This window comes from Balaenoptera physalus (assembly GCF_965194825.1).
Source record: "Balaenoptera physalus genome assembly, chromosome: 17".
NCBI classification, from domain to species: Eukaryota; Metazoa; Chordata; class Mammalia; order Artiodactyla; family Balaenopteridae; genus Balaenoptera; species Balaenoptera physalus.
Window position 1 is genome coordinate 18,331,410 of NC_138895.1, and position 20,954 is coordinate 18,352,363.

A 20,954-nucleotide genomic window follows, 5' to 3' on the forward strand; every position below is an offset into this window, starting at 1 on the left:
TGCCTCTTTATGTTCTGAAGGACGCAGTCCCAAATGACACTACGCAGTGAATACTGACTTGTATATTACACTGTGAAATGCTAGAAACAGGAGGCAGCCCTGGAACTTGAGAAAAGTAAGTTAGACACTGAGAAGGATGTATACTCATATGCATGACAGGTTAGAAAAATTCAGCTACAAACAGATCAGTAGAGAAATTAATGGAGATATATGATGGATTCCTGATGATAGTTACATGTATTCAGAGTATGTACATACTCTGAGGTCACAAATGGAGGGCCTCAGGATGCTTTCACAAAAAAATGTGCCTATAAAGCCACCACCAGAGAAAGCATCCTGGGCCAAACATTCCATTTCTCTCACCAATTCTATCAAATGAATCCTACAAAATCCAAGTCATTCTAATTTTTCTTAGAAATTCAATTCATTTCCATCCTATAAATATGTATGGAGTAACTCCATACATATTTAGGAGTTACTCCTAAGTGCCAGAGCATAGACATGGAGAATACTAAGGCAAAGAAGACACCGCTCTGGACCTCACTGAAGTCACTGCCCAGTGGGGTAGACCAATATGGAAACAAATAATGGGAAAACAGTTTGATAAATATAATGGTGGGATGATGTAAAAAGTAGGTTTGGGGAAGGCTTATTGACTGGAGTGACATGTTGGCTGGACCTGATGGATAAGACAAAGTTTCTCTTATGAGCAAGGAGAGAACAGCCCAGACAGAGGGAACAGTGCCAATAAAGACAGACGCAAGAGAGCAGGAGACGTGGTAATTCAACACGGCCAGGGTATAAAGCATGTGTACAAGTTAGGCACAGGGTGAACAGTCAAGGATAAAACTGGAGACACAGGCAGGGACTGAGTCATAATGCCCTTGGATTTCATCCTGTCCAACACACATGTGGCTATTGAGCACCTGAAATGTGGCTAGTACAAAATAAGATGTATAAAAAAACACAAAATATCTCAATAATTTAAAAAGTTGATTATAGTTTGAAATAATACTTTAGATATATTGGGCTAAATAAAATATATTATTAAGATTAAACTTAACAGTTTCTTTTTAGGTTTTAAATGGGTCTACTAGAAAACTTTAAATTACTTATATGTGGTATTTTATCCCTCCTGTAGTAGTCCTTGCGGTTGATTCCTCAATAACCCTTTCACCCCAAGCATTTAAACTAGTAGTGATCTCTTTTCTCTTGCCAGTGACTAGTTTAGACATGGGCATGTCACCGACCCAATGCAGGCCTGAGCTACGAAGGAAAGATAGCTTGGGGGAGTTCCAGATACAGATGTCTTTGCCTCTAAAAGGAGAAAGAAGAAGATCAGATCTCATGTTTTCTTTTGGATGTGGCTATGTGGCCAGTGACACAGAGAACTACTGTGGCCATCTTTCCATGACACAGAGGATAAAGCAGAGGATGGCAGAGTTAAGAAATGAAATAACCCAATTCCCTGTTGACATCACTGAGCTGCTTTATCAACCAACCTTGGAGTTCACCCTTCCTCTGAACTTCCTGTTATGTGAGATAACAAGATTCCTTATTATTTAAGCCAAAATGAGTCAGTTTTTCTGTTACTTGTAGCCAAAAGCATCCTAGCTGATACACTCCATTAGACTAAAGGGCAAGGTAGTAGAGGTATTATCATTGAAGAACTTCTAGCACTACAAAAGTTCTGTACATAGCCTACAATCAATCAATATACTATTACTATGATGGTATATACTTAGATAATATGAGAGAAGGCTTTTTCTCTTTTAGTTTTAAATTACTATACAACTGTAAGACATTATGACACAATTACTCAGGCAAAGAGACTTGTAATTAATCAGAAAAAGAACTATGAGAATTTAATTAATCAAAAGTAGAAGAGAATACCCATAAGATTTGTAAATTGTTACATTTAATGGTTGCTCTTTGATTGAGAGGTCTGCCTTGAATTCTAGTCAAAGCACACAGGTTGATTGATGTTACTAATCTGGACATAAACCCTTAAAGGCAATGTAGCAGATGAAGCAAATAATCAAATGATACAGCTTCTACCTCATAGAGTTATCATGAGAATTAAGCAAAATAATGTATGTCGAGCCTAGCACAATATATAGTAGTACGTGGTAAACACATTATACATAAATCTGGTTTTTGTTCAAACTAGTAGTTACCAATGGGGAGGGGGAAGGGAGGAGAGGCAAGATGGAGGCAGGGGATAAAGAGGTACAAACTACTATGCATAAAATAAATAAGCTACAAGGATATATCGTACACCACAGGGAGTATAGCCAATGTTTTTATAAAAACTATAAATGGAGTATAACCTTTAAAAATTGTGAATCACTATGTTGTGTACCTGAAACCTGTGTAATATTGTAAGTCAACTATACCTCAATAATAAAAAGAAATTTGGTTCTTGTTTCTTTTCTCTTGTAAAATTGTTGATTTTTCAAATCCTAAGTAATGTGTCAAGTATGCATTGTCAGTTACTCTATACAATAACCTCACTTTGTGATGAGGGGTCAGATTACAGCAAATACTAATAGACATGTTATACTTCACTGGCTAGTTAGTACTTGATTAGGTGGCTGATTTATTAGTTCATTCTTTTATTTATACGAAGCAGGTGAGTTCCAGAGCTAACCTGAACAAAATAAGGTAGGGAGTGATAACGCTATTAACCAGGAATTAAGCTATAGTATTTTGACTAATCTATGCCTGCTTACCTAGTATTTGTGAAATGGTGAGATTAATAATTCAGTGTGAATGAAGATGAATAAAAAGAAAATATAAAGACAAGGAAGGAAGTTTATGACTTTGAGGCTGTACCAGAAGGTGACCGATGTAATTAAAAGAGACAGAGAGGGAGAGGTACTCAGTAACATTTAAGAATGATGAAGAAAAAAAAAAAAAAAAAAAAGAATGATGAAGAAAGATGTATTGATAGAAAGGGTATTGGGCCAGGAGAGAGTACAGATAGTATCTGCTGAGTTTTACCAAGACAGCATATTCTAAAATCCTTTCTGCAGTATTACAAACAATTTTGCTTTACTAATATACACTACACAATATAAATTTAATTTCCAAATAGGATATACTGGAAAATACTCAGCAAAACCCTCACTAGCTCAATCTTAACAAATAAGTGTGTTTTTTAAAATTCAATTTATGAATAAGGATGATGGCTCTTCATTGAAACCACCGTATGATCTATAAATTTTAAACTTCGCAAGATGATTGGCTCAGCAGGCTATAAGAAGTTATTTATCTAGCTTATTACAAGGACTGTCGGTCAGTTATCTTTGGATGCTCTAGAATCTAGTGCAGGATTCCCACATAGTTGTTCCGTTAACAAATGTTTCTAAAAATGTCAACATCTATAAATTTAAACTATATTTATATTCTGGACAGTTAAACATTCTAAACTAATGTGAATTTATAATACCAGATTTATTGTGATGAATAAGGCAAACACATGGAGAACATTCTCACCCAAACACGTGGGGACCTCCAGGCAGACACCGCCCTGAATGACTGCCCACTGCTTGGATGAGAATTCAGAGTTCCCAAACAGGAAACACTGGCCGACAGACCCTTTTCCTAAAGTCAGACAGTGGCAGGCTGAGACCAGTTTTTGGAGACGAATAATTACTCTAGGAGGTCTGAAGCAAGCCTTAACTAGCCACTGGTATTCAAGGGAGCTCTAAACCAGGCTATTAGTTTAATAGAGTGTGTTTCCAAGGTGGACCCAACACATAGAGAATACAGGAAAGGGGACGCCATCCTTCCACATTTCCTTGGGATCAATACCACATGAGTAACTGATAAAAGAATGAGCTTGGCTTTTTTTAAAGTTAGGCTTATTGAGGTATAATCTGCAAACAGTAAAATTTACCCCTTTTAGTGTACAGTTCTGTGCATTTGATAAATGCATACAGTTGTGTTTCTACCACCACAATCAAGATATAGTACATTTCCATCATCCCTCAAAATTCTGTCCTGACAATTTAGGGTCAATCTCTCCCCATCCCATGGCAACCACCGATCTGTCTATAGCTTTGCCTTTTCCAGAATGTCACACACATCAAACCTACCGTAGTCTTTTGAGTCTGGTTTCTTTCATCCATTACAATGTAACTGGCAACAAGGCCAGTGAGACTGGGACGGAGTGAAAAGGAGAATGGCAGGAATTGAAATTGGAGAGGCAGAGGGGGCCAAACCACACAGGAACTTGTATGCCGTAACAAAAGTTTTGGATTTATAACAGGTGTGATGAGAAGCCACTGGAAGTTTTCTAAGTCTCTGAGTAATGTGACTGAATGATTATCTTAAAAATAATTTTGGCTACTGGCTGGCAGACAGCCCATAGTGGAATGAAAATAGAAAAAAAGGAAGCCAGTTTAGAGACTACTGCAGTGGTCTGGGTTAAAAGTGCTAGTGACTTAAACTAGAATGGTAACCCTGGAGGTGGTGAAAAGTGGTCAGATCAGAGATGTAATTTAGAGGAAGAGATGCTAGGACCAGATGTGGCACGTGAAGGGGAGAGAGGAGGCAAAGATGCTTCAAGGGGCTTGGCCCCAGCAACAAGGTAGATGGTCATTTACCAGGATGGATAAAAGAACAAGGAGATAAAGGATAAAAGGAGGGAAAAGCAGGTTTGGGAGGGGGGAAGGGAGAATTAAGAGCTCCATACATTTCGACATCACCAGCATATAGATACTGAATCTCTTCCCTGACCATTTTGCATATCTATATTGACCTTGATAGAGAAATTTCACTTAATGGTCTCTGTCCTGTTACTCTTAATACAGTGAGGGAATGCACTGGTAATACGTTCAGTCTCCACTTCACTGGGTTCCTAGCATTAAACATATTTTAAATTAAGAAGCTGTAAACTCTATTCAATACTCTGTAATGACCCATATGGGAATAGAGTCTGAAAAAGACTGGATATACGCCTATGTATAACTGATTCACTTTGCTGTACATCTGAAACTAACACAACACTGTAAATCAACTATACTCCAATAAAAATTAATTTTAAAAAATTAAAAAATATCACAGTGAGGGAAGACTGTACTAACATACTTGGTGATGCCAACAGTGTCAACCTAAAATAAACATTTGGAGCTCCAACACCAAAAAAAGAAGATAAGCTGTAAAGGTTCAAGGCTAGAGAGTTCTTCCATTTCTCACCTCCATTTTCTGTACAGATAAGAACAACCTGAGTTTCATAGGAAGGACTGCCTCTAAATTTTACATATCCTTTTTTTTTTCAGAATACTTATTCTCTTGTCCAACTGCAGTGGTTCAAATAATGTCTTTTAAATAACAGTACTTTTTCTTGCTTTAAAGTGCTTTCCTGTTTTCTAGTATTTACAAATTAACAGGTGAGAAAGCATTCAGTGGCCCATCTTTTCCACCTTATGAGGTCAAGTTTATGCTTTTGGTATGGTGAAGGAGTAACTCTTGCTTAGACAGACCCTCAGTTTTTCTACGTTTTCAACACAATGTAGAAAAGCCAGAGGATGTGGAGTAGAGGTTTACTCTGTGTCTGCCCTCCTCAGGGAGCCCAATGATCCAAGCACAAGGGAGGTGCATGGATTACACCACCACCCCCACTTTGCACCTCTGAGGCCACCAAAGTAGAGTGTTTGATATACAAGATGGTCGTTCTAGTCATGGCTCCATTCATCCGTCCATCTATCCATCCACCCATTTGACCATTATTGACACATTTCCTGGAAGTCTCTTTTTTTCATCTTAAAATTTCATGCAAATTTGTCATCTATAATGCAGTTGTAACTACTTTATATAAAAATGTCTTTATTTACTCACCATTGAGTAATTGACACTCCAGATAGATGCAGAATAAGACCATTTTGTACGGTTGTGCAGGTTGTGCACTGCACACCTTGATGGGGAGGGCATTCACACCGTAGTGACTGGATTTATCTATTATGACAATTTTCTGTTGGATAGCAGTAAAATGTTTTGAGGAAGAGGTACCTTTTTTCTAATTTGTTAAAGTGCCACATGGGCTAACTGTAGCCCTGGACTTTTGAGTTCCTTGGCATATGGTCTGGGCACAAGCCTGAACAGTCTCATTATTTTACTCATGAAGAAGCCAAGTTCCAAGAGGTGAAGAGACAAGGTCCCACAGCTAGTTCCTGGCAACTCTGGGTTCGATCCCAGTCTCCATTCCCAGTCCAGTGCTCTTTCATAACAATAAACTACCTCCGCTAACAGTGAGTTGCTCTTCTCAGGTGTGTGGGTTTCTGAGAATGCTTTCATTGCTTTGCCTAAGGAGAGACCTTTGCAGGATGGCTATCTCATGCCGCTCTTGCCATTTGTTTCTGCCATGAGTGGATACAGAGTTAGATACAGCAGCAGCTAGACTTCTTGCCAATTATTCAAAGGTGCTGGAGTGTAAGCCCCATAGGAGCAGGAACCATGCCTAACATTCTTACCATGTCCTCAGCACCTGGCATATAGCTCATTTATAGTTTTATACAGGGAAACGTAATACTTTGTTAGCTAGTTTAGCCCCTGTCCCTCAGAGCCCTGCTGTACTCTCTTCTGCAGCTGGAGCACACATCAGTGCAAAACCCTGAGAAGCACTGGAGAGACGTCTAAGCTGCTTCCCAGATCGACATGCTATTAACTGTTTATTACTGGTTGGGCTCATTCAACCAAGAGCAGGAAGATCCGTTATAGAATCATAAAATGGTAGCACTGGAATGAATCCTGCAGGTCAACTAACTCAACTCCCTCACGTAGCATCCTAGGAAACAGAGTCCCGAAGAGATGATAGAATCCACCCAGGTAGCTGTCTGTAGTAGCTTACATATGCTGTGGTTACTTCCTAAAACTCAGATGTTTTGACCAATTAGTTGTTCTTTCCGGAACACCACAATACCTTGCCACCAATCAAATGATGATTGGAAACCCATGATGTCAGGGACATCATGAACTAGAGAGGTATGCCCTTAAGACTGTTTTCCTGTTTGGGCTGGACAATAAACTATGTATTTGAGAAGTTACACTATTATGCTCTTTTATTCTCTCCATGCAAGGGCACTATTCAGATAGAAAGAAAAAGAGAATCAGGCAAGACTATTAGGAATTCTCAAATTTACTGGGAAAAGGATATGAAAGTGGGTTATGATTGTTCTGTATGTAAATGGTTAATTTAAAAAGCACAGCTGGTTAGTCATACAGTAAACTGTGTATGTCTATTAATTTTGACTCCAAACTAGAAATTCTATGACCTAGGTCATTAGTTTAGTCTAATCTGATGATTATTTTAATTGAAAATATGTATTATAAACAGGATGTATTCTCAAGCTGTTATCTAAACAACCAAAGGAATTTGTTTATTAAGAAAATATACTTTTCAGATTTTTAGCTTTATTTCAGACATAAAACTTTAAAAGTAAAAACAACACTGGAACTTCATTTTAATAATATCCCAAGTTATAGGAGTAAATTGATGGCAAGGTTATTTTACATATATTCCGTAACACTAAACTCTCTTCAACAGCACTAAAGGAATATATCATAGTGAGACTCCAGTGTTATCTACACTGTTTTGCTGACCCTTCTTTCCATATATAATTATTAAAAATAAAAATAACATAGGGCAATTACTTCTTCCTTATAAGAGAAATCTATATTTAAATTAATAATGAACCACAAACTAGAAGTCTAAACTAATTTAAATCTCCTAAGGTATCGGTTTCCCAACACACACACACACACACACACAAAATCTTGATTTCTCAGAAGTCTAGCAAATGGCCCTAGTGGCTAACGTATTAGGGAAAGCAAAGCTATATGCGTGCACATAGCTTCCATTCTGATGGTCTCTGATTTCTTAGCTGGGCCATAGTGCAGCAAAATGGCAGTGGCATATTATACCTGGTCATGGCTGGCTTCAGTGGAGCTTCCAATAGCATGGAAAGTCATCTGCACAGGGGCTAATGTCAGACAGGTCACACACTCTTTGCCACTTTGTCTATCACAGTAGTGAACCTATAACAGAACACACGCAGATCTGCTGAACACCACTTGTAAGAGGGAGCCAGATGCAACAGGTCCTTTTCAAAGGTTCTAGCTTTCAAGAAAAAATTCAAATAATTTATGTAGAACACAATTCAAATATTTAAAACCTTATTGGGACTCGAAGATCTATGGAAAGTCTATTAATTCCGTTTTAAGTACTTGTGAAGTTTTAAGAGAGTTTAGGAAATGCTCTGCAGACTGCTCTACATTAGTATAGCCAGTAGAAAAACTCACAACTAAATGTCACACCCATCTTTTTTGTCCAACTTTTCATAATGTATAAAGGACTCCAGGGTAAGCATAAGTCAAGTTCATTTGAGTCTAATGAAACTTTGTCAACCTGAATTTTCCTCATCTTTGACTCTATGTGTGTGTGATTGCCACCTGATTGGTAGTGACATTCTTCTATTCTACACGATAGTCCCTATAAAATCACTGTTAAATAGACACACACACACACACACACACATATATCTCACTACCTCATGCTCTGCTTGAAATTTTGACAGTATAATCAAATTGAATTAAACTGAAACGATTTGAAATGTGCAGATCAAAATAAAGTTACTATAATATCATTTTTCTTTTAGTTACATACAACCAACCATTATTAAAACCACGTGTAAGACACTCTATCAGACGTAGGGTATGGGGCGGGTGGTGGGGGAAGTGTGAGTGCATCTGCCCATTGGGGAAATTTCCATCCTTCCATTTATCTACTTTCAAAAAAGTTCTTTCAAGCAGTGTTTACTTTAATTCTAAGCTAATAAAGTAAAAATAGTGTTGCTTTTGTAATAAATTAATAAAAATACGTCTATAGATGTACGTATATACATATAATATGGATCTGACAGAAAACGACGATATAAATCCTAGTCTAATGGTTTAATAATTCAACATTTTTAAACCAGTAAGGTTGTTAAGATTGGCCATCAGTGTCCGTGAAGGTGGGGAAACTTCCTGGAATCTATAAAAATTAGTTTAGAGTTCAAATCAAGCCAACATACAAAGCTCTGTTTCCAAAGTACTTTAAAGATTTTGTTATAAAAATATTTTTTCCAAATTAACTTTGGGGGAAAAGATTTGACAACAGTTTGAATTCACTGTACCTCCTGAGCAAATTAAAAGGTCACGGTGTGTATGAGTTCAAGAATGTGGACCTGTTGTTCACTATGCAGCAGTGAAATATGATGGGGGAAAATGAAACTTAACACATAACAGGTTTATGCAAAAGCCAATCAATGGTGACACTATAATAGATACAGTTCACAACCATTTATGGTACAGTTAAAATATTATGTCTGATATAGTGCTATCATAAAACATGCATTTTAAAATAAAATATAATCACCCTTTGACATCAATTGAAAGTCTGTATGAAAGACACGACACTCTCCTAAATATCCAAATTGATAGTGAACACACTCATATATCAGCCAACTTACTGCAGCTTTATTTTTTTCTTCTAGAGAAATGAAAATTAGGAAGGACAAAAATAGCACAGGACAATCCCAGTCAAAAAATAAATTTCAAACTTCATTTCCATCAGTGGCTTGGATACTGTGACTGAAAGAGTTGACTTTTCTCCTAATTCACTGTGAGCCTGCAATATCCTATAAAATATTATATATCCTGCAGGCATTAAATATTAGTGTACATGTAGAACTCATACATACAAGATAAATACAAAGGTGCAAGTTTCCACACAGCTCCGAAGAAAATGTCACAGCACCCAGTAAATGTGACAGAGATTGCTAACTGTCCTCCAGTATTTTTCCACAGTAATTCTTAGCTGGGCACAGAATAAAGATATTTCCCAGGCTCCCTTGTAGCTCTGATTAGTCATATGACTGAGTAGAAGGTAGATGAAAATTCTGCGGTAGCTTTCTGGAAACATTTAAGAGATTTCAGGTGTGTGCCTTTTGCTCTCCTTCACCAGTTTTGCTGCTTGGAAATGTGGACATGACCATCTTCGACCATGAGGACAAGGGCCGAAATTTAGAGATGGTAGAGTGGTGAGTTGGCGGGAACGTGGGCTCCTGAAGAGTTCATGGAACAGAACCATGACACTGGCCCTAGACTGCAAGCTTATGGACCTTTATGTGAGAGAAGAATATACATCTATTTTGTTTAAGTCGCTGGGCTTTTTCTTACTCACAGAAGAACCTGATCCCACTGAGATTTTTCCTATTGCTCCAAAACTGACACCAGGACCCACAGCCAACAACAAAAGGAGCTCTAGAGAGCTGCTGACATTTAGGGCCAGGTCTTATTCTCTCTTCCCACCTACTTGTTAATAGTCAGCAGAACTGGTCCAACCATAAAGAATACAAAGAGGCACTAGGAAAAGGCAGGTGAGTGGGAGGGGATCATTTGGCTGTCGGCCTTATGAGGAATACAGTATTTCCTGTGAGTGGGGCAGCTCTAAGAAAATAGCTGACAGAGATGAGGAGTGGAAAATATGAAAGGGAGACAAATTCCGTCCCCTGGCAGTAGGTTTGCTGAGAATTGAACCTACAGGTCCCCACTGAAAAGAAATCTTGATTGACCGAGTCTGATGTATGTCCCTAGCCATTTGGAAGCAGATGAAAATATAGAGACTGAGTTTGGAGATATCTGAGAGCTTGTTGAAGGAGCCCTAGGCACATAGTATCCCTGAAAACAAAAAAGGATGAAGGAAGATGCTCACGTAGATCCCCATGGCCCTTGGAGGGAATGAAAAAGTGTCTCAGCAGAAGCCAAGGGGCTACTCAGGCCAAGCAAAGTGACACCTACCAACAGCGGGGCCATGGGCATGCACCACTGGTAAAGCCCGAAGGAAACATGGCTGCCCTCCAGGGACAGAGGGAATTGGGAGAAACTAGACACTGCTTCAAGAAAATCATCAACAATAACTACAGACGGAGTATACACTTTAGAAATTGTGAATCACTATATTGCACACCTGTAACTTACATAATATTGCACAGCAACTATACTTCAATAAAGAAAAATGAAGAAAAAAAAAGATGAACATCAGCTATGTGGAAGCCAGCAATGGATGAAACCAGGCTAAGGGTGGCACCCTCCCCTCCCCTAGTCCCCCTCTCAGGCTTCCAACATCAGAGGAGTAACTAGGCCATGAAACAGAGGTAGAGTGTGGAGGAAAATGTCTCAGAAGCAGATCAAGCTCCTACCCCACTAAGCACAAATGTTCAAAGGTGCTGGAGTGAGAGGATAACAAAAAGAAAATCCCTGTATACCCTCCTTCCCCTACGTGTCTTGAGCCAAAACAACTGGCTGGCAATGGGGGCACATGAGCTTGGAGTTTTACGGTGAACTGGACTAGATTTTTTAAAGCTAAAGGTAACTAGAAAACTATGGGATTTGCCAAAGATATAAAGAAACATGAATGGGAGATTTGACAGAGCACGGGGGAAAGTGGTGACTAGAGAAATAGTCATTCCGTGTTTATCCCCCCACTGCACTGAGACTGTACCCCCCAAACAGATAAAAATATGTAAAAAATATAGGAAACTACTGTTTGAGGACACAATTTCAAATTAAACAAAAATTAACAATATATAGTAAAAAGCCTTAAGAAAGAATCATACTTTACACAATCAATCCCTCATAAAAACAAGTTTGATATGGCTCCTCAGTTATTTATTTTCTTCTTGGACATAAAAACATTAGAGTTCATAAAATTGTGAATGTCAAAAAAGAAATGTGTGAATGACATTTTAAAATTCATCCTTCTAAATCGAGAAATGCTTCCTATGATTCAAAGCATCAGCAGAAGCCAGGAATCTTAGAACTCTAGGCTAAAACAATTAGGGTAATAAAACTCCATTACATTCTATAAAGCACAAATCTTCAGGATTGATGGGTGAAATATTTCTGCTACAACAAAGCAGTGTTTCTACAAATATGGCCCTAAAATTTCCAATATACAATGTCATGGACCTTGATTTTGATGAAAGAAAAATGAATAAAGATAATTTTAGAAGATTACAAAAGTCACCTCCTATGTTGATTTTAAGATTTATTGTTTATGAATCATATCATTTTGCTATCTTTCATACTCTAAAATGTAAGCAACTAATCTTGATTTTGTACACTGTTGCTGCACTTGCTCCGGATTTAAAACACCATCAACCAGAGCAAATTGACATTTCATTTCTTTCTCATGAACTTACAAAAATTATTCCACTGAAAGATGGGTCAGAAATTTCAATATATGTCAATTAAATAATGGTGCTTCCTTTGAAATTTGCAAATCTATAACAATTTTTATTTTAAAATAAGTTCCCTAGTTTGATTTGTAATCACATAAACCCAGATGAGATGCCATAATTGCACATTCTGATCATGATTTTGCCTGTCTAGAGATTTCTTCTTCTTGAAGGGAGAGATACAAATCACTTCAACTATTCAGATAACCTACAAAATAAAGAATTCAAAGCTCACTCAATTTGTGATGTTTTGTTTAAATGGCAAATCTTGACTTGATTTGAATAAATAATCCCATTCCTTAAAAAAAAGAAAGGAAATAAAGAAAAATGCTATAAGCTTTAAAATAATTTACATGAAAAGCTATGTATGTGAATTTTTTTCATGCCCATCTGAAAACATGAGGGGGCCATTCAAATGAAAATTTAAATTTCCTTCCCCCTACCTCCAAAAACAGTTGAATCAAATTGTTTCCTGCAGGGCTGAGAAATTCCCTGATGTTGTAGGACTACTAAATATTTTACTAATCTCATCAGGGAACTGGTTAACTGCTTGTCTGTTAGATGTTTTTAACAGTCACCCCCTGTGGGACAAAAATGAAGAGGGTGTGAAAAAGACCCATGTTTAAAAAAAGCTGCTCATTAGATCCTTAAGGAGAGATAAAGGCCTGTACATTCACATGTGAGAACACAATCACTGTATCAAGAAAACATGCTTGATTAGCACACCTCAGGTTCACAGGTTTACTCCACAGCAGCAGGCAGGGATCACATTGTAGCTACTGCATAGAAGCCCTGCAAGGAGGGGTAAAGACAGCAAGGAGCTAAAGGGCAACAGTTTAGTACTAGATCTTAAGATACTCAAAACATGCTTGATTCTTGCAGAGCCTGCACACTAGCGATACAAAAGACCTAAATCTTTATTAACATGAAAATCAGCATATTCTTGGCAAAGCACAAAACAATACTGCTTGACAAATATTACACTAGTAAGTAGGGTAAACTGGTATTAAACATTTCTTAACTACTTTTTTAGATGACTTGAGGACGTGTAAACCATCTTACTCATTTGGGTTAACTACAGGCAACAGTACAAATCTATGTTATTATCTATTGATAATTATCGAATTAGTTTTGAAGTAATAAATAAAAATAAATAAATAAAAAATAAAAGGCGTTTCTCCATGAAAAGCACTTAGAACAATGCCTGGCTTATGGTTAGCATTAAAGTAAATATTAGTCTTATTATTAGAATAACACATCCCATAATAATACAATAAAAGATATGACATGATGTATAATTATGAAGAATAATATTACATTAGGATAATGTCACTGACTTTCCCTAAAGCTTCTTTCCCCAATCCTTTTCATAACTAAAGGCAAGTCCTTTGTAACTAAAATGTAAACATATATTTAACATGCTCAGTCATGTATTGAGTGTTTTAACTGTATGAGTAATCTGCTTTACTCTGCATGCAATATGCTTGTCACATTAATGCCTCTAAAGGGACAAGAGAATGAATGAAATCACATTATACAGACAGAGACTCAACTTGCAATTATCTTTTCTCTCTTTTGGAAATTCTATGCTCAGGAAAAGCTTTGAAAATTACATGCCTATATTTGCTGTACAAAATCTACCAGTGATATACTGATTTATTTCTAGTATAAGTAACTGATAAAAACTGTCTAACAAATGCAACAACAGATGTGCTACCAGGATTGTTAAGGAAGATAACTGCATTCTAACTTTAAGTGATGAGTTTGTACATGACACAGATCCTAAATTTTTGTTCACTGCTCTTCTGTTTCCATTGACTATGCCAGTGAAGGTCTAAGGAGACAGCTAATTAAGATGTAAATTATATATATACACACACACACAAATATAGTTATTTTAGTTTTACACTTCCAGCAAAAGAAAACACTAGGTGATTTTTAAGTCAATTACACATCTATCAGAAAAAAAGCCTCCCTCTCTTATATAGTATGTACTCATGCTTTGATACACTCACACACATCCATTTACAAACTGCATTAAAATCTACAGGCTTGGGACTTCCTTGGTGGTCCAGTGGTTAAGAATCCGCCTTCTAATGCAGGGACATGGGTTCGATCCCTGATTGGGGAACTAAGATCCTACATGCCACGGGGCAACTAAGCTCACGCCCTGCAACTACTGAGCGCACAAGCGAGTCACAACTACAGAGTCCATGTGCTCTGGAGCCGGCACGCCACAACTAGAGAGAAGCCCGTGCACTGCAACAAAAGATCCTTCATGCAGCACTGAAGATCCCATGTGCCGCAACTAAGACCCGACACACCCAAAACTAAAATAAATAAATAAATAAATATTTTTTTAAAAAAATCATTAAAATCTACAGTCTTTGAAAATAAATAACTTTTTTTTTCCTGTTGGAATGTGTCTTTTTTTTTTTTAACATCTTTATTGGAGTATAATTGCTTTACAATGGTGTGTTAGTTTCTGCTTTATAACAAAGTGAATCAGCTATACATATACATATATCCCCATATCTCCTCCTCCTTGTGTCTCCCTCCCATCCTCCCTACCCACCCTTCTAGGTGGTCGCAAAGCACCGAGCTGATCTCCCTGTGCTATGCAGCTGCTTCCCACTAGCTATCTATTTTATATTTGGTAGTGTATATATGTCCATGCCACTCTCTCACTTCGTCCCAGCTTACCCTTCCCCCGCCCTGTGTCCTCAAGTCCATTCTCTAGTAGGTCTGCATCTTTATTCTTGTCCTGCCCCTAGGTTTTTCAGGACTGTTTTTTTTTTTTTTAGATTCCATATATATATGTGTTAGCGTATGGTATTTGTTTTTCTCTTTCTGACTTACTTCACTCTGTATGACAGTCTCTAGGTCCATCCACCTCGCTACAAGTAATTCAATTTCATTTCTTTTTATGGCTGAGTAATATTCCATTGTATATATGTGCCACATCTTCTTTATCTATTCATCTGTTGATGGACACTTAGGTTGCTTCCATGTCCTGGCTATTGTAAATAGAGCTGCAGTGAACATTGTGGTACATGACTCTTTTTGTCTTATTTATCCTGGACTGGGTGCTAGAATACTTAGCACCCTGGAAATGTCAGTGGGTATAGGAACAAAAGCCGCAAGAAAGCCTGCTCTCTCTAACCAAAGGGTCAGAAAAGGAATAACGTAAGCAAGAGAGAAAATGTTTAGACAATAACTGCCCTCCTCCAGTCAAACACCATTAAAAAGTGGCACACCTCCACATCCTCACCCCCATCAGCAAACGTCAACTGGGGAGCCTAGACTTCCACTCTTGCCAGACTGGAATGAGGTAACCCAATTCTCCTACTAAGGTGATGACATGACACAGAAGGCTGAATGAGGAGTCAAGACTTTCATGCCTGCTGGATTCCCAGGCTTTTCAACTTTATCTGGTGATGTTAGGCACCCTACCCCTTCTCACTGGAGTGGTATCAGGAGGGGCATGGTGGAGGGTCAGGACTTCTGCACCATCCATCTGTAACAAGTCCCCTTCCTCCCACCAGGTTGTCAACAGAGGCTAAGTGGGGAAAATGAACTTCTACCCATGCCTGGTAGTAAAAAGGCAGCACTCCAATACCCAACTTGGCATACTGCCAGAGGAGGCTTACTGAAACAGAAGATTTAAATAAGATACAGACACTTATTATACCCATAATGTCCAAGATTCAACAGAAAATCATTCATTATATCAAGAACCAGAATAATCTCAACTTGAATGAGAAAAGACAATCATGAGATGCCAACACCAAGACAGCATAGTTGTTATACTTATCTGACAAGTGTTTTAAAGCAGCTATCATAAAAATGCTTCAAAAAGCAATGACACACATACCTGAAACAAATGAAAAAAAAGTATAATCTCACCAAAGAAATAGAGATATAAGAAGAACAAAATAGAAGTTTTAGAACCTAAAAACCAAAATTAACTCAATGGATGGGCTTAACAACAGAATGGAGAGAACAGAGGAAAGAATCAGTGAACTTGAAGATAGAAAAATAGAAATTCCCCAATCTGGACAACAGAGAAAACAGACTGAGGAAAAATGAACAGAGCCTCAAAAACATGTGGGACCACAGCAAAAGATCTAATATTTGTGTCATCAGAGTCCCAGAAAGAGAAGAGATAGTAATTGCAGCTAAAAAAGAATTTGAAGAAATAATGGCTGAAAATTTACCAAATTTGGGTAAAAGATATAATACGCCTACAGCTTCAAGAAGCTGAACAAACTCCAAATGTGATAAACACAGAGAAACCCATGCCAAGACACATCATAATCAAACTTTTCAAATTTAAACTGCTATCCTGGAAGCAGTGACCTATAGAGGTAAAACCATTTGACAGTAGTTTCTCAACAGAAACCATGGAGGCCAGAGGAATTCGAACAACATTTTTTAAGCACTAAAAAAAACTGTCAACCCATCATTTTATATCCAGCAAATATATCCTTAAACAATGAAAGGGAATCTAAACCATTCTCAAATGAATGGAAACTGAGAGTATGTTACCAGCATACCTACCCTAAAAGAATGGCTAAAGTAAGTTTTTGAAACAGAAGGGAAATGATAAAAGCAGGAATCTTGGAACTCCATTGGGAAGAAAGAAAGAACACAGAAAGGAGTAAAAATGTTGGTAAACACAATAGACTTTCTTTTCTTGAATTTTCTAAATTATGTTTGATATTTGAAGCTAAAATTATAACACTGTCTGATGTGGTTCTTATATATGTAGAGGAAATATTTAAGACAATTATAAACTGAGCATATAAGGCACTGAGAAGGGCACATCACTTCTGTGATATTCTTACCAAAATGCACAACCTCAATCAAATAATGAGAAAATATCAGAAAAACCCGAATTCAAGAACAGTCTACAAAATAAGTAACCAACATTATTCAAAATTGTCAAAATCATGAAAGACTAAAGAACTGTTATTGATTGGAAGAGACTTAAGAAGCATCACAACTAAATGCAGTGTGGGATCCTAGACTGGATCCTGGACCAGAAAAATGACATTAGTAGGAAAACTGACAAAATCTGACTAAGAGCTGTAGATTAGTTAATAGTATTATGTCATCATTAATTTCCTAGCACTGACAAATTTATGTTATGGTTATATAATTGTTAACATCAAACTCTGTAGTATTTTTCTGCTTTTCTCTAAGTCTAAAATTATTTTTTAGAGGCCATTTATAGTAGGAGAGAAAACCTTTAGTGCTTCAGAATAAAGGAGACTTGAAAGAAGCCAAGAGGCTATTAGAGGAGATAATAAACAAATGTTTCTATGCATATCAGAATTTTATACTAAAAGAATCTTCAAACACAAGAGAAGGGAATCAGTGGAGACTAAATTATCTCTTAATTAGAAAAATTAAGTCACTGAGCAATGTGGTACTTTCTATCTCTGATATGGGAAGTAAAAAGGTTGCAGAAAAAATTTTTTCAAGCATAAAAGCCTAGAAAATTATAATATCCAAAGCACCATGAAAAAGAGAAGTTAAAGGTTCCTCTTTAAGTTAGAGTTTTAGGGAGAAAAAAATGTGTAATATAGGCCTATACCTGGGAAGCCTACCAATGGGGACCAAGAAACTTGAACCGAGAAATATCAATAAATGCTACTGGTTTGCAAAAGGTAAGAGGGAATAGGTTGCTGCTTAAACTGCAAATCCAAATTGGTAGCAAACACCACCTATGACAGATTATTTTTTAGATATTTCTATTTTAACTCTAGGAAAGTACTGCTATTACTTACTAACTCAACGCCCCCCCCCCCACACCCCACATTGACTTTATTACAGAAAGTTTCCACTGAAACTCTTCTAACAGGGAGCAGTAACCACCTAAAAGCCAATTCTGTTAGGTTCTTCTTTGACAGAGAAGTTATGGAAAACCAAGAGAGGCTACTACCCCAGAAGCCAAAAGAAGAGAAAGTTCAATATGAGACAAAGTTTGGAGTCTGAGTCCATCCAGGTTAAGGGTCTCAGAAAACAAAACTCAAAGTATGCAGAGGAATGTAACAGAACCCAGTCTCTATAATGTACCATTAACAACAGTCAAGATGCAATCCAAAATTACTTGATCTAGAATAAACAGGAAAACCTGACACATACTCAAGTGAAAAGGCAATTAATAAAGACTGAATCCAATATATCTGATGTTGAAATGAACATAAAAGGTGTTTAAACAACCTATTATAACTATTTTCAAGGATGTAAAGGAAAATATGTCTAAAATAAATGAATGAATAGGAAATATCAGCAGAGAAACAGAAACTAAAAAGAACCATATGGAAAGTCTAGAAATGAAAATACAATACCCAGAGTAAAAAAAAAAAAATCACTGGATGAAAGAGATATAGAACTTATAGATACACAGAAATAATACAATCTGAAGGTCAGAAAAAATTTTAATGAATAAAGCCTCAGGATTCTCTGGGACAATATAAAAAACACATGTAAATGGAGGGAGAGGAGAGAGAAAAGGTAGCAAAAAATTTATTTGAAGAAAATATGGCCAAAAATTTCCCAAATTTGATGAAAGCAATAAATATACCAATTTAAGAAAGCAATAAATATGCAGTGAGTTCAATAGTGGCCCCCAAAAGATATGTTCAAGTCCTAATTTCTAGTTCCTTTAAATGTGACCTTATTTGAAGTAGGATATTTGCAGATATAATTAAGTTGAGATCATCCTGGATTTAGAGTGGGCCCTAAATCCAATGACAAAGTATCCTTGTAGCTTTCCCATATTTTGAATTATTTGCTTAGGACAGATGTCAAGATGGCCAGTTAGTAATTAAGTGATTAATTAATGGGTGTATTCAGTGGTATTTAAAAACAACTGGTTGTGTTCCAGTTTCTGGTAATGGAAGTATAAATTCACCAGCCAAAGCCTCTTGCAGATAACAATACACGATGTAGACAAAATAAAATATCTGAAGACAGTGTAATGTGATGAAAAGCAGGCAGACGTCAGGGCAGAGTTTTCCCTTAAAAGACCAAAACTATATGGAGTAAGAATTGTGAGTTTATGGCTTTTTTTTTGCCTGAGGGCATTCCTTGCTTCCTGTAATTCTATTGGTAGAAAACTGCAGTCTTACCAGCTGGAGACAGCAGCGGAAAGAGCTTAGGGGTGGCAGATGAGCTGGTCACTGAGGGAAGAAATTCTAGAAATGAGGTAGCAGCAGACATGGTGAAACACTAAATCTGAATATAAACTCTACCCAAATCCCTGCTAACTACAAAACTTTACATGTACAGGAAAGACACTAGAAGACCTGACGTAGAAATAGGCAGAAACCAGTGAGAAGTCCGTTAAGATCTAAAAGTCTGACACTTTTTTGATTGAGTGCAGTCCCTCAAGTGCACACAGCTCAAATGACAGAAAGCTAAAGTTTTACTGGCCTGAAGTATCAGAGGACATGGGCTGGCAGATCAACTGAAAATTGGGGGTTGTGGAGGGGGAAATGCTAGAAGCTAGGAAATGCAAAGGGTGAGCTCCAAAATCTGAGCCTAAATGTGCCCAAATAATTAGGTAGGCACAGAAAGACTGCAAGAGGAAAGGCTGCAGTTGGAAGCTGAAAAAACTAAGTGGAAATGTCAGCTGAGGGATATCACCATGGTGGAGGCAAAGCTTGAAATTTTAGTCCAGGCAACTTAACTGAATACTAGACCAAAAACAAAAAGAAAAACAATAATCTGCAAAAGAAAAGACGATCCAGAGTTGCTATAACATATTATCCACAATGTCCATTTTTCAAACAAAAATTACAGACATGCATAGAAATGGAAATGAAGCGTATTCATAAATAAGGTGGTCAACAGGAAACTGACTCCTAATGGGCCCAGATGTTGGGTTTAGATGACAAAGACTTCAAAGCAGCTATTATAAAGATGTTCAAATAATTTTTAAAAATGTGTTCTCAATGACTATACGGATATGGAATCACAACAAAGAAACAGGAAAAAAAAAAAAAAGAAGAACCAAATAGAAACATTAGATTAAAAAAATACAATAACTGAAGTGAAAAATTTATTACATGGGCTCAACAGCAAATTGGAGAGGACAGAGAAAGTAGTCAGTAAATCTGAAAATAGATCAACGGAAGTTACACAATCCAAAGATGGAGAAAAATAAACAGAGTCTCGAAGACCTGAAGGACAATATCAAGAGGCCCAACATATATGTAATTGGAGTCCCAAAAGGAGAGGAAAGAGAAAAGGGCAAAAAAATCTTTTGAAAAAACTAGCCAAAATCTTTTCAAAACTAGTGAGAAACATTATCTTAATCTAAGAAGCTAAATGAATCCCAAGCAGGATTAAAAACAATCCTAGACATAGCACAGCCAAACTGGTGAAACCAAAGATAAACAGAATATCTTAATAGCAACTAGAGTGAAACAACACATTACAAATATGGTGCAGAAACAACTGGTTATCCTATGGGAAAAATAGGCTTCAAGTCTCACCCATACCATACACAAAAAATTAAATAGGTATCAGCATTAAACATAAAAGCACAAACTACAAAATGTCTAGAAAAAAATCAGAGAAAATCTTTGCAACCTTGGGGTAGTCAAAAATTCCTTAGATAGGACCAAAAAGGCACAGTTTATGGGAAAAAAAATGTAA

General features: G+C 37.1%; 1 protein-coding gene across 16 annotated transcripts in view; it reads right to left on the reverse strand.

Annotated features, from left to right (window-relative positions):
* Positions 1-20,954, reverse strand: part of STAU2 (staufen double-stranded RNA binding protein 2) — a 302,893-nt gene that overhangs the window by 99,217 nt on the left and 182,722 nt on the right. For 13 of the 16 annotated variants that reach the window (XM_082432596.1, XM_082432602.1, XM_082432604.1 and 10 more), the window contains one exon: positions 7,927-8,040. The exons of the other annotated variants lie outside the window; for them this stretch is intronic. In XM_082432596.1, the coding sequence (XP_082288722.1) occupies positions 7,927-8,040 (114 nt within the window). The remainder of the gene's footprint in view (positions 1-7,926; positions 8,041-20,954) is intronic. 16 annotated transcript variants of the gene reach the window in all.